Source organism: Microcaecilia unicolor, chromosome 6, assembly GCF_901765095.1.
Source record: "Microcaecilia unicolor chromosome 6, aMicUni1.1, whole genome shotgun sequence".
NCBI lineage: Eukaryota > Metazoa > Chordata > Amphibia > Gymnophiona > Siphonopidae > Microcaecilia > Microcaecilia unicolor.
The window spans coordinates 33702279-33723080 of record NC_044036.1 but is presented as its reverse complement, the minus strand read 5'-3'; the positions used below and the strand labels follow the sequence as shown (position 1 = coordinate 33723080).

At 41.8% G+C, this 20802-nt stretch overlaps 1 protein-coding gene across 9 annotated transcripts in view; it reads left to right on the top strand.

Annotated features, from left to right (window-relative positions):
- LOC115472873 (disabled homolog 1-like) overlaps positions 1-20802 on the top strand; it is a 610553-nt gene that overhangs the window by 431494 nt on the left and 158257 nt on the right. For all 9 annotated transcript variants that reach the window (XM_030207355.1, XM_030207354.1, XM_030207353.1 and 6 more), the window contains one exon: positions 2884-2982. In XM_030207355.1, the coding sequence (XP_030063215.1) occupies positions 2884-2982 (99 nt within the window). The remainder of the gene's footprint in view (positions 1-2883; positions 2983-20802) is intronic.

The window sequence follows — 20802 nt, the reverse complement described above, 5'->3', positions numbered from 1 at the left end:
TAATGTGTCGTAATTAAGGAAGAATGTATAATGATGGCTGGAAGAGGGATGAAATCAGAAAGGGGTAAAAGAGGAAGCGTATTTCAGGTTCTGTCATAAGGTCAGATCCGAGAAGGTCGCAGAAGGTTTGGTAAAAGCTCACCTTTTACAGCACCTTGATAACTTTTCCCCTAAATTCTGGAGATATGTGCATAACTTATGGCATTATATAAGTTACATGTGTGAGAGTCTAACACAGCCTCCACTCTTATGCACACCTACCTGTAAAATACAAGCTAGGTATAATATGTGCACATTTACAGAATCCTGCAGAAACAGAATTTTGGCATCTATGCATATATCTGGATACAACATAAATACATTCATATTAATAACACAAAATAAAAAATAAACAATATATAATATTAAAAAATATATATATAGAACCATGACACACAGAAGTAATAAAACACCAAGGCAGATAATAAAAGGAAACTATATAAAGTTATAGGGGCCCGTTTACAAAGGTGCACTGAGAAATGGCCTGCGGTAGTGTAGACATGTATTTTTGGCGCGGGCAGAATCATTTTTCAGCGCATCTGTAAAAAAATGCCTTTTTAAAATTTTTGCTGACAATGGACTTGCAGCAAAATTTTGGGTCTCAGACCTTACCGCCAGCCATTGACCTACTACTACTACTATTACTACTATTTAGCATTTCTATAGCGCTACAAGGCGTACGCAGCGCTGCACAAACATAGAACAAAGACAGTCCCTGCTCAAAGAGCTTACAATCTAATAGACAAAAAATAAATAAAGTAAGCAAATCAAATCAATTAATGTGAATGGGAAGGAAGAGAGGAGGGTAGGTGGAGGCGAGTGGTTACAAGTGATTATGAGTCAAAAGCAATGTTAAAGAGGTGGGCTTTCAGTCTAGATTTAAAGGTGGCCAAGGATGGGGCAAGACGTAGGGGCTCAGGAAGTTTATTCCAGGCGAAGGGTGCAGCGAGACAGAAGGCGCGAAGTCTGGAGTTGGCAGTAGTGGAGAAGGGAACAGATAAGAAGGATTTATCCATGGAGCGGAGTGCACGGGAAGGGGTGTAGGGAAGGACGAGTGTGGAGAGATACTGGGGAGCAGCAGAGTGAGTACATTTATAGGTTAGTAGAAGAAGTTTGAACAGGATGCGAAAACGGATAGGGAGCCAGTGAAGGGTCTTGAGGAGAGGGGTAGTATGAGTAAAGCAACCCTGGCGGAAGACAAGACGGGCAGCAGAGTTTTGAACCGACTGGAGAGGGGAGAGGTGACTAAGTGGGAGGCCAGCAAGAAGCAGATTGCAGTAGTCTAAACGAGAGGTGACAAGGGTGTGGATGAGGGTTTTGGTAGAGTGCTCGGAAAGAAAGGGGCAGATTTTACGGATGTTGTAAAGAAAGAAACGACAGGTCTTGGCAATCTGCTGGATATGAGCAGAGAAGGAGAGAGAAGAGTCAAAGATGACCCCAAGGTTTCGAGCTGAGGAGACAGGGAGAATGAGAGAGCCATCAACAGAAATAGAAAATGGGGGGAGCGGGGAGGTGGGTTTGGGGGGGGGGGGGGGGGGAAATGAGAAGCTCGGTTTTGGACATATTTAATTTCAGGTGGCGTTGAGACATCCAGACAGCAATGTCAGACAAGCACGCTGTAAGGTCTCACGCAGTAACTGAGTGGTAATGGTCTATGCACGGAAAATGCCAATTACCGCCCGTGCGCCAGAAAATAAAAAATATTTTCTGGCATGTGCAGTGGAAGCATGTCAAAAATGAAATTACCGCAAGGGCCACGTGGTAGCCGGGAAGTAATTCAAAACTGACGCACATTGGACGCGAGTAGGCGCCTATGCAGCTTAGTAAAAGGGCCCCATAATCCACAATATCCATCTATAATACTAAATATTATTTTCTTTTCTTTTATGTGTTATTAATATGAATGTATTTATGTTGTATCCAGATATATGCATAAATGCCAAAATTCCAGTGCCGGGCATTGTTGGTTTATTAACCATTCATAAACTTACTCTTGACCTTTCTTTGCCTGTTCTGCTCTTCTTGTTGCCATCTTGGATTTTGCAGATAGACTGCCCTGTTGTTTCCTTATATCTGGATACATATAGACATATGTATCATTATTCTAGTCATAGAGCCCATTTTCTAGAATTACCTCCTTTGTGTTAGAATCTCTTCCTATCATTCACACTAACAGTGACTCTCGTGATGGAAAGCATCATTGATACTAGAGGTATTTTTCTTTTGTTGGACAAAGCCACCAGCATAGGTTACTATTTCCCTACCCTCATCTTGGGAGTTTTCAGGATATCAATAATGAATATGTATGTTGTGGATCTGCATACACTGGGTCCCTCCCCCCCCCCCCCCCCCCCCCCCGATATATGCAGATCTATCCCATGTGTAATTCATTACTGCAGTACTGAAAATCTGACTGATTAGATATGCCTCTAGGAAAGAATTGGGAAACAATGGCCTAACTTACAGTACTTTTCAGGCAAGGAGTTCCTGTCCATTCCGTAGTTAAGGATCAAGGTGCAGACCGTCAACTGTATTTTGTGAAGGAATATCAATATCTATTTAGCACAGAAGTAGAGATGAAATCCATATTTGTGAGTAACAAGGTTAATATTGTTGTTTCCTAAGCAGACAAGTGAACACTTTTATTGAATCTACATATGAAATACTGTCTATTGTATATGCATTGTATAGGATAAGTAGAATTTTAAGCCATATTACAGTTATGATGGATGACCTTTTGGACTTGTAAATTGAATGATTAGGACTTTCAGAACAACACATTCTTCCAGAAAAGTAACAATAAGAAATGTAGAAACAACCCCAAACCGATCTTTTTCTCAACAGGGAACTGCTGCTGCTGCACGCTCAAAAGGAGAACACAAGCAGAAAGTATTTCTAACAATCTCCTTTGGAGGAATCAAAATCTTTGATGAAAAGACAGGGGTAAGTTTTTGAGGTTGCATCATGAAAACGTAGAGTCAAAATGTTAGAAAGCTGATGTGTGTGAACTTGGTCTTTACACTGACTCTCAGGATGATTTTATATTTGTTTTACTGTGATTTTTATATGTCATGCTAGTGATGTTTTATTTTGTATGGATTATTTGTTATTATGTTTATGTTATGTTATATATTTTATTATGCTTCACTTTGGGTCCTGTTTACTAAGCAGCGTTATAGGCATGTTAACGTTTTTAACGCACTTTAACCATGTATGCACGTTAACCATGTACGTGCCTACAATATCCCTGTTGGCGTCTACATGGTTAGCGCTCACGCTAAGTGTAGGTGCGCTATAAACACTAATGCACCTTAGTAAACAGGGCCCTTGTTCCTTCTTTTAATTGAAAAGGCAGAATTTAAATTCTTAAATTTTATAGTGACCACAGAGAAAACCAAAATCAAATATAGAAACTGATAATTCTACTAATTGGATGAAAATACTGCAAAAATAACTCCAGGGGTCAGCGTCTCCTATTTTGGAGGGACCATGTGGACCCACACTAGCTGGGCAATTGCTAATTGCAGTGTACTCTCCATGCCCATTCTCCACCCATGCCCTGCTTAGTTACTTCCCCCTAAACACAACATGTCCTTTATGCTTGAATTGCATGCAGCCAGATCCACACTTAACTTTCTTTCTGAGAAGTTCTGAGAGAAGAAGGCATTTCTCTGGTAAGAGAACATTATTTTGCTCTGTGCTTTAGGGACTTAATGATTGGGGTTTAAAGGAGGAATTGTAGGTTATTGATAGGCAGAATAAAAAAGAAAAGAAAAAGCAAACTTTATCAACTACTCTGTATACACTTTTCCACCTAGTTTGAAAACTTGAACTTTGTACCACAGTAGTAATAGCCTAGTTCAGTCTTAGGGAAATAAAGAAAAAAAAAGAGAGAGAGAAGTAAGCATTATTAACGCTTCCATAGTGTACAACCCTTTTCCCATAGTTTTAAACTGAAACTTTTTCTAGAGGTAGAAACTTTTCCCATAGAGGTTATGCTTCAGTTTAAGGGAGGGAAGAGTTATGACGGCTGTTGTAGTTGGTGATTCAATTATTAGGCATATAGATAGCTGGGTGGCTGGTGGACATGAGGATCGCCTGGTGATTTGTCTGTCTGGTGCAAAAGTGGCAGACCTCACGTATCACCTAGATAGGATTTTAGATAGTTCTGGGGAGGCGCCAGCTGTCTTCGTACATGTAGGTACCAATGACATAGGAAAATTTGGGAGAGAGGTTCTGGAAGTCAAATTTAGGCTCCTAGGTAGAAAGCTCCGGAGTCTCAATGTGTGGATGAGACGATGGTGCAGGGAGGAGGGTTTTAGATTTCTTTGGAACTGGGCAAGGATGGGCTCCACATTAACCAGGGTGGGCCCAAGTTGCTGGCATCGGCATTTAAAAACTAGAAACTGGGGGAAGGCCAACAGTCACTCAAAAGCGCGTGGTTCGTAATAAGGTATCTTTCAAAGATATCACCAAAGAGAGAAGATAGGGCATCCTGATAGCAAGGTTGCAATAGAGAGCATAGTGGACCAGCAGGCTCATTTTCGACAGAGATGGACGTCCAAAAAGTGACATAAATCAGCACTGGGACGTCCATCTCCCAGAGACTTCCAAATCGGTATAACTGAAACCCGATTTTGGACGTCTTTATCGGAAGTCCGTCACAAGGACGTCCAAATCTCAAGGGGGCGTACTGGAGGCATGGTCAAGGTGGGACTTGGACGTTCCTAAGACTTGGACGTCTTTGAGCCATAATGGAAAAAAGCAAAGATGTCCAGCACTAAAACTTGGACGTTTTCACCCAGACCTGTTTTTATTATGAATAATGCACACAAAGGTGCCCAAAATGACCAGATGACCACTGGAGAGAATTGGGGTTGACCTCCCCTTACTCCCCCAGTGGTCACTAACCCCCTCCCACCCTCAAAAAACATCATTAAAAATATTACTTACCAGCCTCAGATGTCATACTCAGGTCTATGACAGCACATGCAGGTCCCTGGAGCAGTTTTAGTGGGTGCAGTGCAATTCAGACAGGTGGACCCAGGCCCATACCCCCCATACCTGTTGCATTTGTGGAGGAAACAGCGAGCCCTCCAAAACCCACCAGAAACCCTCTGTACCCACATATAGGTGCCTTCCTTCACCCGTAAGAGCTATGGTAGTGGTGTACAGTTGGGGGTAGTGGGTTTTGGGAGCATTCTATGAAGTCCACTGCAGTACCCCCTAGGGTGCCCGATTGCTGTCCTGACATGTCAGGGGGACCAGTGTACTACAAATGCTGGCTCCTCCCACGTCCAAATGGCTTGAATTTGGACGTTTTAGACTTGGACGTCTTTGTGTTCGAAAATGGCCGAAAATCAAAGACATCCAAATCCAAGGACGTTCATGGTATTTTCGAAAACAAAGACGGACGTCCATCTTTTTTTGAAAATGACCTTTTCCCCGCCTCCGAATTTGGATGTTTTACAAAGACGTCCAAATTCCAACTTAGACATTTCTTTCGAAAATGCCCCCCAGGTGTCTTTAAATAAAAAGCAGATTTTCAAGGTTGCACATTATCACTGTCAACTGCTGAGCAAGATGTCAATAGGAACAACAAACATAGTTTGAAATGTCTATTTGCAAATGCCAGAAACCTAAGAGATAAAATGGGAAAGTTAGAATATATTGTACTAAATGAAAAAATAGATATAATAGGCATTTCTGAGACCTGGTGGAAGGAGGATAACCAATGGAAAACTGTCATAAAAGGATACAAATTATATTGCAGTGATAGGTTTGATCGAATTGGTGCAGGGGTAGCATTGTATATTAAGGAGAGTCTTGAATCGAATAGACTAAAAATTCTACAGGACACAAAACATGCTGTTCAAAAATACCATCCTGGAAGCACCGGCATCACCGTTTTTTCAAAATGGCTACCTAAACTTACCATGGTAGTCTCACGGGTCTCGGCAGCCATTTTTAAAGTACTGCAGTGCTGGCACACCCAGTTAAATTGTTTTGAATATCAGCTGACTAGATTCAATCCTTTCAGCAACTTGAATGGCCAGAGTTTAAGCATTCCACAGTCTGCCAAAATGAAAAAAAAAAAAAGAAATCCAATATGTAGTTCACCCGCTGCTGATCACATAAATGGCTTGCGCATAGACGAAAAATTTCAAGGTGAATTTGGAAGTTCTTTTAATCAAGCTAGTGGCATCTTCCATAACCTATATATAATAGTTGATTGCATTGATGCTTCTATCAGCAATACACTTGGGTTTTTCTCCTTTGCTACTATGTTGATTTTCTCTCAGGGGCAGCATTTCCAAGTGGATTATTTATGTGTTCATGTATTTATTTATTGGGATTTATTAACCACCTTTATGAAGAGATTCACCCAAGGTGGTGTACAGCAGGTGCAGTTTAACATAAAACTTACAATTTTGTTAACAGCATAACAATAGTAAAATAACCAAGAATAAAGTAAGTACAATAAACAAGGTAAACTTGAAAACAGTAAATTGAATCCTAATAATAGAACTACCGTGAAACAGTATCAAAATGATGCACATTTAACAGCACTGGAATTCAAATACCAGAGATATAATACAATGTAGCATAATACTAATGATACACCTAATAAGCATGCATTAGAACATTCAACTGACATAGATATGATGCTAAAGATTTTCTACAATACAGCTTACCATATAGCTGAGGGACTAAGACCAGATATATGATGGGAACAAGATGCGTGGTACAGAGTGAGTTGGGATAATTTGATGGTTAGTTAAACTCAAGGCAAGTTCGTTGTATAGTTAAGCAAGAGATAAGCAACTGATCTAAGTTACAGTATGTTACCGGCTAGTCCAGGTGCAGAATGAGTGTATAGTCAGTCACTCTATGTATTAAAGGCTTGAGAGAAGAGCCAGGATTAGCTTTGTGCAAGCTTTCATAGAAATGAACCTTACTCCTAAATCAGAATAGGTTGGGTATGATGTTAATCCTTTAGAGTTGTTGCTAGCAGTCTTCTCAGTACTTGTATGTATTTTTCCTTTTCAGTATGGTATGTGTTGTGTGGTGTTGTCTTCTAATCAACAGCTGGATTTCAATTATTAATTTCTAAAATAATTTATATTCTGCTGTACCCGAAAAATTTAGGTGCATACATAATCATTTCAATAACATAAAACATTAATACAATAAAACAAACATAATAAAAATGATCAGAAACAATCAAATATTATCTGCAGAGCCGAAATATCTTTTTGCCGCTGTGCTAGCATGAATATTTTAAGATGAATAATTCACATAGGTTAGTTCTAGGGCGGCAAATAGAAGTGGCCAATGCATTTGTGCATTTATCCTGTTTTCAGAGAACTCACTGGTGACAAGTCAGTCACTGAATCTCAGTTAATTTCCTTGTTTACTTCCGTCATGGTCTTTGATCTGAGAAGTGAGGCTAAGGGCCCTTTCGAGGTATTACTGCTATTTGCATTTAATTTTCAGTTTGGATTCTCACTGGTGTTTATTTTCTCCCTACTGAAAAAGAGACATTTACCAAATGCATCTTTAATTGGATAGTAGAGCTTCAGCACACAGCAAAGTAAATAAAGCGATCAAATTCGAGAGCTATCACAGAATAGCACTAAAGAACCACTTTGTATATTTTTCTGAATGAGTGAGCACATAGGCGGAAAAACTTTCTTGTTTTGTGGGATTTCGTGTAAATTAGTATCCTAATTGAAGTTCAGGTCCTTTTACAAAGGTGCGCTGAAAAAATGGCTTGCGGTAGTGTAGGCGCGGGTTTTGGGTGCGCGCCAATCCATTTTTCAACGCGCCTGTAAAAAAGGCCTTTTTTAAAATTTTTGCAGAAAATGGACGTGTGGCAATTTTGATTTTGCCAAGAAAATCTGCCGCAGGCGGAGAACTCGAACATGAGAGAAACAGGTATAGAAGAAAGTGGGATGTTTGACCAAGGGAAACCAAAAACTGGACAAGTGAATTCTTAAAACAGTTGTTTATTGATGAAAAAAGACTCGACACAAACGTTGTGTTTTGGCCATTAGGCCTGCATCAGGAGTCTACAAAATACGTATATACACGTATACATAATTAAAAACGTATACATAATTAAAAAATACAACATGCAAACAGAATTACAAATAAAACAGGAAACTCAAATATTAAAAAATTATATATATATATATATATATATATATATATATATATATGCACAATAAAATACTTATAAAAATACAAATTAATGAGCTAATCAAATGCGAACAAAGAAAAAAATCAATCTTTGTATACGTGATTCTATACATAGACATGTATTGTTTATATAGGTGTGTATGAGTAAAAATAAAGGAAATAAATATATATATAAAATTATTGTACCAATTTTGTGTATAATCTTCTCTCGGTATGTAGTAAAATAGTAAAAAAGAAGAATGAAAAATAAAAGGTAAAGATTTAAAATAATGGGTCTAGTTTAGAAGTGTACACCAAATGGTTAGTGAGAACTGAATTACGGGTATCATTTCAAATGTGTATATGGTAATTGAAATACAAATCAGTTGCAGAGACGAAGATAAATAATAGCAAGTGATAAGTGGAAAATATGAATTGAAATGATATGGTTTATGATCCTGGACGGGTTTATCTCCTTTTTTTAAAAGATATTTGATTTTGCCGCACATCCATTTTGGGTCTGAGACCTTACTGCCAGCCATAGACCTAGCGTTAAAGAATGGGCGGTAATGACCTATGTGTGTCAAATGCCACTTGGCGCGCATCCGTTATGTGCACCAGAAAATAAAAAATATTTTTCAGACGCGCATGGCGGACTTGCGCCAAAATTGAAATTACCACAAGGGCCATGTGGTAACCGGGCAGTAACTCCAATTTGGTGCATGTAGGCGCTTACGTGGCTTAATAAAAGGGGCCCTTAAGGAGTCATGCTCAAAAATCATGCCAGCCATTCTGTTGGAAATTTTAACAGGCAAAGCGTTGATGTCTGGAAGCAGAAAACAGTTCAAGGGGAACTTGAACATTGCAACCTGCCTCATGCCCAACAATGTCTACATACTCTATCAAGATCCCTGAGTTGAGGATGGGAAGAACTCCGAAGCAAGCATGAGGATATCTGATGTGCATTTTGAGTGGATTGTAACGAAGATTTTTGTGACTGTTTCAGTATACAGCATCAACTGACCAAAATGTTTTAAAAATAAAATAACAAAATAAAATAATCCAGTAGATTCATGAAAGACCCGTGTTATATGGAGCTTCATTGAATCTGTTTGCAAATCTATTTAAGGAGCCCTTTTACAAAGAAGCGGTAAGGTCAACACAGGCTTATCTCAGGTCAATCTGGAGCTACTGCATAACTTTAAGGAGTCCTTTTACAAAGGTGCACTGAAAAATAGCTTGCAGTACTGTAGGCGTGAGTTTTGGGTGAACGCAGATCCATTTTTCAGCGCACCTGCAAAAAAAAAATTTTTTTTTTGCCGAAAATGGTCGTGTGACAAAATCAAAATTGCCACGCGTCCATTTCGGGTCTGAGACCATACCGCCAGCCACAGACCTAGCGGTAAAGAATTTGAGCGATAATGACCTACGCACGTCAGATTTCTTCAGACAGGCATAGCGGTCATGTGTCAAAATTGAAATTACCGCAAGGGTAACTCCAATTTAGTGTGCTTTGAGCGCGCTTAAGCGCCTACGCGGGATAGTAAAAGGGGCCCTAAAATCCCTACCAAGCTTTCTGATCCCCCACAAACACCGAAACATCAGGCCCCTTCTAATCCCTCTCGCCCCAAAATGATCTCCCCTTTCAATCCCCTGGAAGAGCAATCCCTCCAACCTTCCCCCCTTGCGGTACTACTGCACTGAATGTTGCCGACACCTACATGAATGCTGGCTCCTCCCTAACACTGTCCCATGTCCCCTCTATGACCTGCCTACTTTTGTTGGCCGGTCAGAGCCGATATTCAGCAGCACTGCCTGCTTAAGTGCCACTAAATGTCGGAAGTTGGGCATCCCTGAGTGATTTAAGCAGACAGAATTCTCTCCTGCATGCTTAAATCATTTTGGATATTGGGTGATCTCTCTTTATTTCTCCATGAGGACAGGATGAGTTTTCCCCAATGATCCCACCTTTCTCCTCCTTAAAGTACATTGTGCTCTGGGGTTCAGCTGATTTTCAGGCCTACATGACCTCTTGGCTTTTTACTTTTGGGAACAAACCCCACTGCCAGCCTCTTCACTGGTCTTCTTTAGCCTGATGTGCCCCGGGGTGTGAGACCCTTCACTCTGTAGCTACATGTTCCTCCTTACTGGACTCTTCTGGGGGATGAAGTGCCTCTTTAAACTCTCATTCTTATTCTTCCCTCCAGCTTCCACCCTTTCATTATATCAGATTACATTATACTTCTATACCGCTAACACCCTAGAGTCCAAAGTGGTTTACAATAGTTTGACTGACACTGCTTTGAAGGCACATTCTATATAGCACGCCTAGCATTCCGCGCCAAAATCCAATCTTATTCTATAACAACACATGTGACTTAATTGGCTTAACAAGCCAATCAGCATTTTAACAGCACTTAGCAAGCAATAATGAGTACTAATTGGCAATAATTAGAATTTACGTGCATAACTCACTAAACGTATCCTGTAACACATAGCGCCTAAATTCTAATGTGTGGAGCCAAAAAGGGGCATGGTTATGGGCAGGGAAATGGGTGTTTCATGGGCATTCCAAAAATTTACATGCACTGTTATAGAATATGCCCCCTGTGCCTAAATCTACGCACTGGTATTTATGCTACATTTTCCTTGGTGTAAATGGATGCACGTAGTTCTAGGCGCTGGGATATCAACTAGGCGTATTCTGTATACCATGCACCGCTTATAGAATACGCTTTGGTGGAAATTTATTCTGCGTGGATATTTCAGGCACCATCTATAGAATCTAACCCAATATGGAGTCCTGCAAGAAAAACAGTAATAATAATAATAATAATAGTGATGAGCTCCAGCTTACTCAGAGACAAATAGAATTAAAGGGAAAGATTGCAAAGTTCATGGAAAATATGATGGAAAAGTAAAGACTGCCCCCCCCCCCCGAAAAAGACTAGAAAAGAATTGCTGAAGATTTTGAAGGATGCCAATATGGCAACAGCAGCAATTGAAACAAACCAATGAATTTACAGAAACAAATCAGCAAACTCAAACCCCCAAATGGAAAATGTAACTTGAAAGGAAAGTCAAGAATTTATGAGCTGACCTCAGCAATTTGAAAAACATGAAGCAACAGTCACACTCATTATCAATTCATGATTAAATCAACAATGAATGTGATATTATACACTTGATCATGGTCTTTCTTTGGCTTTTCTTGGTCATAGACTGTAGAAGTCCACCTAACCCAGTCCTTATGATCCAACTACTGGAGTTCCCATCAAAGCCCACTCCAGCCTATCCGAATCTGTCTTGTCATTTGCATAACCCAGACCCTCAGTTCCAGCTACTGAAGTTGCTGTTGACGTCATTTCTGGCCCATCCTAAACTAGATTGCCATATTTAGAACACAGATCTACAAGGGGGTGTGGCCATGGGAAGGGCATGGGCGGACCAGGTACGTTCCTGCGATTTGCTTGCAGTTTTACAAAATAAGGGAGATCTGTGCCTAATTTAGGCGCAAAGAATTATACCAGGTTTCAATTGGTGTACATCCTCGTGCCCAATATTCGGCATGGATCCTGGTGCTAATCACTATTCCGTAAATGGTGCTCCCAGCTCTGACTGCCGTTTATAGAATAGCATTTAGCACAAAATTTTATGGGCACTGATTTATCAGCAACCTATGTAGAATTTTGGCCTAAATGTGTATCACATTGGTTCAAATTTTAGATTTGACAACAGCAGACTCGCAGATACCTGGATAATTCCTAAGCTTCTTGATGAAGCTTCAGTTCTCCAGATATACCAGACAAATCTTTGTGTTATGTGCCATGTATAATAATAATAGCAAAAGTGAAAATAGCTATAAAAAACCTTCAAAATATGTTTGCAAGAGAATGTCTGCTTCACAATTTCTTTCAACATATTTAATTGGAAAATTGTGGGTGAAAGAAGCATAAAAAATGTCCCTTTACTTTATTTGTTTTACTTTAAACATAGAGAAAACAACTATGCTGAAATGTTAACTTCTCCATATTTGTATCTGTTACTTTCTCTATTTGTATACACAGACCTATTGAGCCTGCTAGAAGATGTCCTTTTGTTCAGTTAATAAGCGCACTGAGAGCTTGCTGTCACTTTCATTGCATGGTCCTCATAAAGGTCTTTTTTTAAGACCATTTTTTTTACACATTGTACCAACTAGCGATTGCCCATTTGTGATTTACATATATTCATATGAAGACTCCTGAAATGGACTCACTGCTGAAACACAGGTCTGTGTTGAGTCTCTGAAATAAACGTTCTTGGATAGCCTGGTCTACTTCCCACTATCCTTATTAGTCTGTCTGTCCTCGTGGGATTTCAGTGTTCTTCTGCTTTGGCAGTCTCTCACTGGGTTATATTTTTCTAATCATGTTGGTCTCAGTATCTGTTTTTTGGCTGTGCTTTATATTCTCTTAATCCTCTTGCCAGGGTCTCCTCTCTCACTCTCTCTTCCTTCTCTCTGCCATGCAGCCGTCTCCTCTGTGTATATGTCTCTCTTTCTCTCTCATTCTTCCCCTCCTATGCAGCCATCAACTCTTTGATTCTCTGTCTCCCCACCCCCATAGGTCAGCAGCACTCAACTGTCTTTGTCTTCCTCACCCCCAGGTCAGCATCACCCATCTCTCTCTCTGTCTCCCCCACCCCACAGGTCAGCATCACCTCTATGTCCCCCTATCTCCCCTTCCCCAGGCCTGCATCACCCGATATCTCCCTGCCCCCCCATATCCAGCATCAGAATGTCTCTGTCTCTCTTCCCCTCATTCAGCATCTAGCATTGCCCCCTTTCTCTTTCTTCCCTCCCCTCCCCCCCCCCCCCCCCCCCACCACAGCTCACCTTGCTGCCTTTCCAGGTCGTGGTCTGCAGCTGCTGTATCAGCAGCAGAAACAAGATGGCGGTGGAACCATTTTCCTGAATGCGCTTCTGACAGCTCTGCCGGTTACATCAGAGGGAGGAATAACCAGCAGTTCTAGCAGCGGTGCATGCGGTAAAATGGTGCCATGAGTCTTTGCGTTGTTTCTGCCGCTGCTGCAGCTGATGAACTGGGAAGGCAGCAAGGTGAAGGGTCAGGTTCAATTTTACAGGGATGAAATGGACAAAAACAAACTGACGATGGCCAGTCTGCACCTGAACCAATTCTCCACACTTGCAAAAGACACAAGCATTCAGATCAGGAAAAAAAAAAAGCCCATAGTAGCAAGGCTACACCCAGAGCATACAATACCAGTGGCGTAGCCACAGGTGGGCCTGGGTGGGCCGGGGCCCACCCACTTTGGACTCGGGCCCACCCAAACTTGTGAAACTCTTGCTGTGGCTGGTGGGGATCCTCAAACCTTTGCAGCTGAAGATTTTGTCTCCTTAAGCAGCCAGTGCTCATCCAAATGTCAGCCAGCAACACTTGCCTTGAGCTGTCGCTGAGATCAGCCCTTCTGCACATGCTCAGTTTTCACACATGCAAAAGCACTGAGCATGCACAGCCTGGACAGCAGCATCAGTGTGAGGCAACTGCTGCCGGCTGCCAGTTGGAAGAGTGCTGGCTGCTTGAGGAGGAGGAGGAGGAAATCTTCAGTTGGCAGGGTTTGGGGATCCCCACCAGTTCAAGTATTTAATATTTGGGGTTTGTGGGCGGGAAGGAGTGGAGAGAGCAGCCAACCAGAGGGGGGCCAGGGAGGGTGAATTCCATGCCCACCCACCTTGAGCTCAGGCTCACCCAAAATTAGCCATCTGGCTACGCCACTGTACAATACATATCAAAGTGAGTCTCTATAAAAAGAAGGTGAGTTTTCAATTGCTTTTTAAAAAGCAACATATCAGACTGAGAAAGCGAGAGCTCTTCACGGCTGTCGTCAAGAGGAGTTCCATCACCTGCGGCAGCTGCAGTACTTCTTGGCAAGTCTCTAGCAGCTGATACAGATCACAGCCACTCAAATTATTGCTGGTTTTTGGGAAGTATGAGCATATGTTTTCACTGCTGATTGACTTTTACTGGCTCTTAATCAAATATCTAATAGAATTCAGAGTTTTATACATAGTATTCACATTTTTGTGCTCTGATTGCAAGGTGAAGCTGGAATACGCTGTTCAAATATTTGAATCATCTCCAGGGCTTAATTTCTGTGGGCAGAGGCGGACTGACCTTTTGGGCAACCGGGCAGTATCTGGGGGCCCAGAGACTCTAGGGGACCCAGAGGCTCTGGTGGTTTAGTGCGTGGTTATGCAATGTTTATAGAATAACTCACGCAGCGGTTCTATCATTGGGCAAAAAACTCCACTGGCCCGGGCCATCTTGTGGAATGAACGTCTACAGACCATAATGGATAGCAAAACAATTTCCTACTGGTGGAAAGAAAACTCCTGCAATCAGACCTGCATTGAAAGCATTTAAGATAGGAGTCAACTTGTCTTTGGACCGATTTGCGATTTTGTGGAGTTGGAGAGTGGAGAGCTAGGAGCATTGGTTGTTGAGAAAGAGTTGTTGACTGCTGTGTTATCCTTTATCTGTTTGCCCTAGTCTGAACCTTGTCACCCTTACATTCCCTGCCTTCCCTCCTCTGTGTCTCACCTCCTCTGCCTCAACCATACCTTTCTCTGTATCTTGCCCCCTTCCCCCCCAACACTCACTGTCCCCCAGCCCGCACACCTCCCATTATACCACCTTACCTCAGGGGCGTAGCCAGACAACAGATTTTGGGCGGGCCTAGGCAAGAATTGGGTGGGCACCAAGTGTTCTCCCCCTCCCCTCCAAAAAAAATTACCTCAGCTGGTGGAAAAACGCTTCTTTCCACCTTGGCAGCAGGCATGCACTGAAAACTGAGCATGCGCAGGTGCTGGTGTCACGGAGAGTAGCGTTTTCGTTACCATCAGGGGGAAATCTTCAGCTGGCGGAGCTTGGGATTCCCACCAATTACCACTAAACATGTGCTACTGTTGGGTGGGCCTGAGCCATAAATGGGTGGGCCCTGGCCCACCCAAGCCCACCTGTGGCCTTACCTGTTTAGCTTCTGTTTATCCTTGTTGCTCTGTTCATCCTGTGTGCTGCTGCTGTGTGTGTGAGGACTGTTGGTTGCTGCTGAAAGAGTGAGTGCTTAGTGGGTGTGGTACGAGTGTTTGCTGTTGCTGAGAGTGATTGCTGTGTGCTGCTGCTGCTGTGTGTGACTGCATTGTTTGTCAGTGGTGGGGGAGTGAGTGATTTCTGCTGCTGTGTATATAAGGACTGCATGCTGGGGCACCCTGACAAAATAGCCCCAACAAAACAGCCTTGTAACAAAATAGGCCTTGACAAATCAGCCTCTAAAAAAATAGCCCTAGACAAAATGGCCCCTCCCACAAAATAGCCCCCTTAACAATATAGCCCCCTAGAAAAAAATAAGACATCACAAAAAAGGTGATAAACTACAAGTGAAATCTTCACTGATAAAGGCTCCTATCAGCATTGCATTGTATAAAGCATATATAAATAAACAAAATTCTATAGCTACCAACTGGTATTCATGATCTGTTCTGCTGTTTAAGGAAACTATTGTTCCATCAACATACTAATTAAAAAAAACAATATTGCCATCATTTTCATAGTCTTACCAACCTTATCCTATTTGGCAAGGTAAGATTATTAGGAAAAAAAATGCAATACCATATTCTGGGCAGCCTGATCGGGCCTTTTGTCGGGGGGGGGGGGGCTAATTTGTCAAGCGCTATATTGTGGGCAGGCCGTTTTGACAGTGGCTATTATGTCAGGGGCTTTTTTTGAAGGGGCTATTTTATTTTTGTTACATTTGTACCCCGCGCTTTCCCACTCATGGCAGGCTCAATGCGGCTTACATGGGGCAATGGAGGGTTAAGTGAGTTGCCCAGAGTCACAAGGAGCTGCCTGTGCCTGAAGTGGGAATCAAACTCAATTCCTCAGGACCAAAGTCCACCACCCTAACCACTAGGCCACTCCTCCACTGTTGCAACTATTTGAGCTATTCCACTAGCAACATTCCATGTAGAAGTCAGCCCTTGCAGATCACCAATGTGGCCGCGCAGGCTTCTGCTTCTGTGAGTCTGACGTCCTGCACATACGTGCAGGACGTCAGACTCACAGAAACAGAAGCCCCATGGAATGTTGCTAGTGGAATAGCAACATTCCATGTAGAATCTCCAATAGTAGCAACATTCCATGTAGAATCTCCAATAGTATCTATTTTATTTTTGTTACATTTGTACCCCGCGCTTTCCCACTCATGGCAGGCTCAATGCGGCTTACATGGGGCACAAGGAGCTGCCTGTGCCTGAAGTGGGAATCAACCTCAGTTCCCCAGGACCAAAGTCCACCACCCTAACCACTAGGCCACTCCTCCATAGATAAAATCATCCAAGATGACTCATTTTGAAATAATAAATTAAGTAAAATAATAACAATCACCATCAGTGGCAAGAAATTCAACAATTTAAGAAATTTCAATTAGTCAGTAACATATCTGAGTGACTTTGGTAGGGAATTCCATATCCTAGTAGCTTGGTATGTGAAGCTTGCATCAACAATAATATGTTTAGCAATTAAGGTGTGGCTTCTGCGGTTTTTCAACACCATTCTTGTTGGTGCTATTATGTCGGGGGCCATTTTGACAGGGTACCGCATGCTGGTGGTAAGAGATTGAGTGCCGAATGGTGTTTGTTGGTGCTGGGAACAATCACATCCCTATTCACATGAATGTCACCGCCTCCCTTGCTTTTCTGGCCACTGGTAGCTTCCAGTCTGTCCTATTTGCGAACACGGGCCTGACCCAGCCCGCCATTTCAAACTGCCTCACCAAGTTCCTTGATGCCTTCCTTACCCATACCTCAGACTACATCGCCTTCCCACTTCACCCAGGCCCTGCAGAACAGCATCGCTCAGTTCTACGGCATAGCTCTCTTCCCCTCAGTCACTGTCATAATCGACGCACACAGGTCGCACTCAGACACCCTGAAGCCACCTATAGGAATAGAAAAGCATTCCACTCTATGAATATGCAGGTTGCGCATGATGCTCAGGGGGAGATTGTGGACATGTGTGCCTGATACCCAGGTTCCACCCATGATGCCTACATACTACAGCATTGTGGAATCTACCGCAGGTTTGACCAAGGGGAGATCGCCAGTGGCTGGCTCCTAGGTAAGCAAAGCAGGGATCTTCCACCCCATACCCCTTCCTCCCACAAACCGTCAGCACTCCCTCCAGGTGTCTCCACAATCCCCACCCCACCTCCACAAGGTACCTAGACCAGCCTATACATACCCATGTCTCTCATTCTGCTCCCATCCCCCCGGATAGGTGCTGGCACTAAATAATTCACAATGTGGTGGTAAATACTTAAAAAAAAAAAACAAGGACAGCTGACTGGATATTAATGTTTTATTGCACGTGTAAGCAAACATATACACATGGATAGCAAACAGACAGACAGACAGAAGGACCCTCGACAACATGCCTAAAATGTAAGCTACAGATGCCAGTAAATGTTTTTTTAGGTCATAGCCTAGAAATATTACCATTTGTGAAGAACAAGCATTCTACCCTTTTAAATTGTTCCCAGGGGCTACTTTCCTCTTCCTTGGACACTGGTATAAATCACTCCTAGCTTAAAATATAATGCTTGCGTTTAGTTCCTGCAGTGTCCAATCTTGGACATCTCCTGTTTCTGTCAGATAAATTGGCTAAACAGCAGGCATGAAACAGTTTGTCAGGAGTTAGTCATATTGCAGGGTTCATCGGGTCTGTCCCTCTGGTATTCTGGATGTCTCACCCAGACAGCGAATTGATTTTTTGAAAAAAAAATAGATATCATATTCTGTCCCATGAAGTCTCTGCCCTGCTACCTGCTCAAATTATATCCTCAAGTAGGTGGTCCCATAAAACAGAAGTTACTCATGTAGCAATGCCCTACGTTTAGCAGCTGAAGATTGCGTGTTTCTCACATACGGGTGTTTCCCCACAAAACACAATACTCAATCGTATAAAATACAAGTAAGGGCTCCAGTCAATAGAGTTATAAAAACTTGAAGACATATTTTCAGAGCACTTAGACTTACAAAGTTACGTGGAGGGGCATTTTCGATATGACGTCCAAGTCCAACTTTGGACGTTTTGCAAAACACATCCAAAATCGGAATAGGAAAGAAGGTAATTTTCAAAAAAGAAAAGCGTTTTATCTTTTGTTTTCGAAAATACAAGGGTTTTTGATTTGGATGTTTTGTTTTTTGTCCATTAAAAAAAAAAACATCCAAGTGCAAAATGCACAAAATCAAGCCATTGGGATGTAGGAGGAGCCAGCATTTTTAGTACACTGGTCCCCCTGACGTCCCAGGAAAGCAATACGGCACCCTAGGGGGCAATGCAGTGGACTTCATAAAATGCTGCCAGGTACACATCTCACCATTGCTCTCTTATCTTGTCTGCTGAGCCCCCCCCAAAAAAACCAACCACCCCAACTAAACACCACTACCATAGCCCTTATGGGTGAAGGAGGCACATATACGTGGGTACAGTGGGTTTCTGGTGAGTTTTGGAGGGCTCACAGTTTCCTCCACAAGTGTAACAGGTAGGGGAGGTAGAAGCCTGGGTCCACCTGTCTGCAGTGCACTGCACCCAACACTAGACTACTCCAGGGACCTGCATGCTGTTCTAGTGGACCTGAGTGTAACATCTGAGGCTGGCAAGTAATGTTTTTCATCACATTTTGGGGGTGGGTGGGAGGGGGTTAGTGACCACTAGGAGAATAAGGGAAGGTCATCCCTGATTCCCTCCAGTGGTCATCTGGGTATTTAGGGCATCATTTTGTGCCTTATTTGTTATAAAAACGGGTCTAGATCAAAGCATTTAAGTTTTAGTCCTGGACGTTTTTGTTTTGTTCCATTATGGCTGAAAAATGTCTAAGTCTTAGGAACACCCACATTCCGGCCTGAACACACCCCTGACATCTAAAAATAGGTTTCAAAAATACTGATTTGGACGTCTTTTGTGAGAAAAACGTCCAAATGCTGCTTTATGCCACTTTTTAGACGTTTTTCTGTTTTGACAATGAGCCCAATAGTATCCTATGGAACTGTGTAAGTCTATGTCCTTTGAAAATAAGCCCCTGTGTGAGTTAATTTTGTGGCATGAATTAATTCACATTATGGATATGTGTGTGTGTGTGTGTGTGAGGAGAAAGTATCGTTAAAAAGATCTATATCTTTCTGCACTGTTACTAAAATGATAATCAATACTTCCCAGTATTTATGGTTGACTTCTGGAGTCGGTCAACTTCTGTGTATTTGGAATCAGAACTGCGCTGATATGATATTAAATCAAATTAATAGGAGGCTTCAGTTTTTTCCATTAGAGGATGGGATGCATTTTTATGTGATCAAGCATTGTTTTTCCTTTTTCTTTTATAGAGCGGATCACTGTAGCAAATAAATTCTTATCTTGCACATTGAAAAGACAATGGGCTTTATCATTGCAGGCTATTTTTTAAGAGGTCTGAGCAGTAACACAAGTGTATATAGAAAAATGGTTCCTTTTGTTTCCTGTTTATTTTGTATTATGGTTTAATTTTGTTTTGTCTCTATCGTATTAGTTCAAACAAGATGTCATTTTAGAAGGCTTGCACATTTTTACAGGGTAAATAGTGGTGCTTACGTATTCAGTTGACCAGTGCATCTAGTCTAACGAGCCAGTTTAGGAAACCACACTTTGGGTGGGCTAGAAACGTATGTGTTTTTTTCCAATTTTGCAACAACAATATGATAGAGGTCTATAAAATAATGAGTGGAGTTGAACGGGTAGATGTGAAGCGTCTGTTCACGCTTTCCAAAAATACTAGGTCTAGGGGGCATGCGATGAAGCTACAATGTAGTAAATTTAAAATGAATCGCAGAACATTTTTCTTCACTCAACGTGTAATTAAACTCTGGAATTCGTTGCCAGAGAATGTGGTAAAGGCGGTTAACTTAGCTGAGTTTAAAAAAGGTTTGGACAGCTTCCTAAAGGAAAAGTCCATAAACTGTTATTAAATGGACTTGGGGAAAATCCACTATTTCTGGGATAAGCAGTATAAAATGTTTTGTACATTTTTGGGATCTTGCCGGGTATTTGTGACCTGGATTGGCCACTGTTGGAAACAGGATGCTGGGCTTGATGGACCTTTGGTCTTTCCCAGTATGGCAATACTTATATGTACTTATGTACATACACTTTAATAAATCCATGCATCTGTTTAATTTCTTCTGCTTGGATGTGGAATGTGTTGTGTCCTCTGAGACAGTTTAAATACTAACATGTTTTGTTTTGGTTTGATGTTTCATTTCAGGTGGATTGTTAAATGTGATGGACTAGGTGACATTTAATTTCTTTGTACATTAACATAAAAATCAATCAATGTAAAGATTTTAAAAACCTAGGTATTGGCATTTACAATTTCTGCAAAGCACATTTTAATGTCGGTGAGCTGCTCATGAGGACCTAGGGTTTGCATGAATGGGTATTTCCCGATGTCCTTTTGGGAAATACTCAGGAAACTGTGGCCGTCCTGATCTGG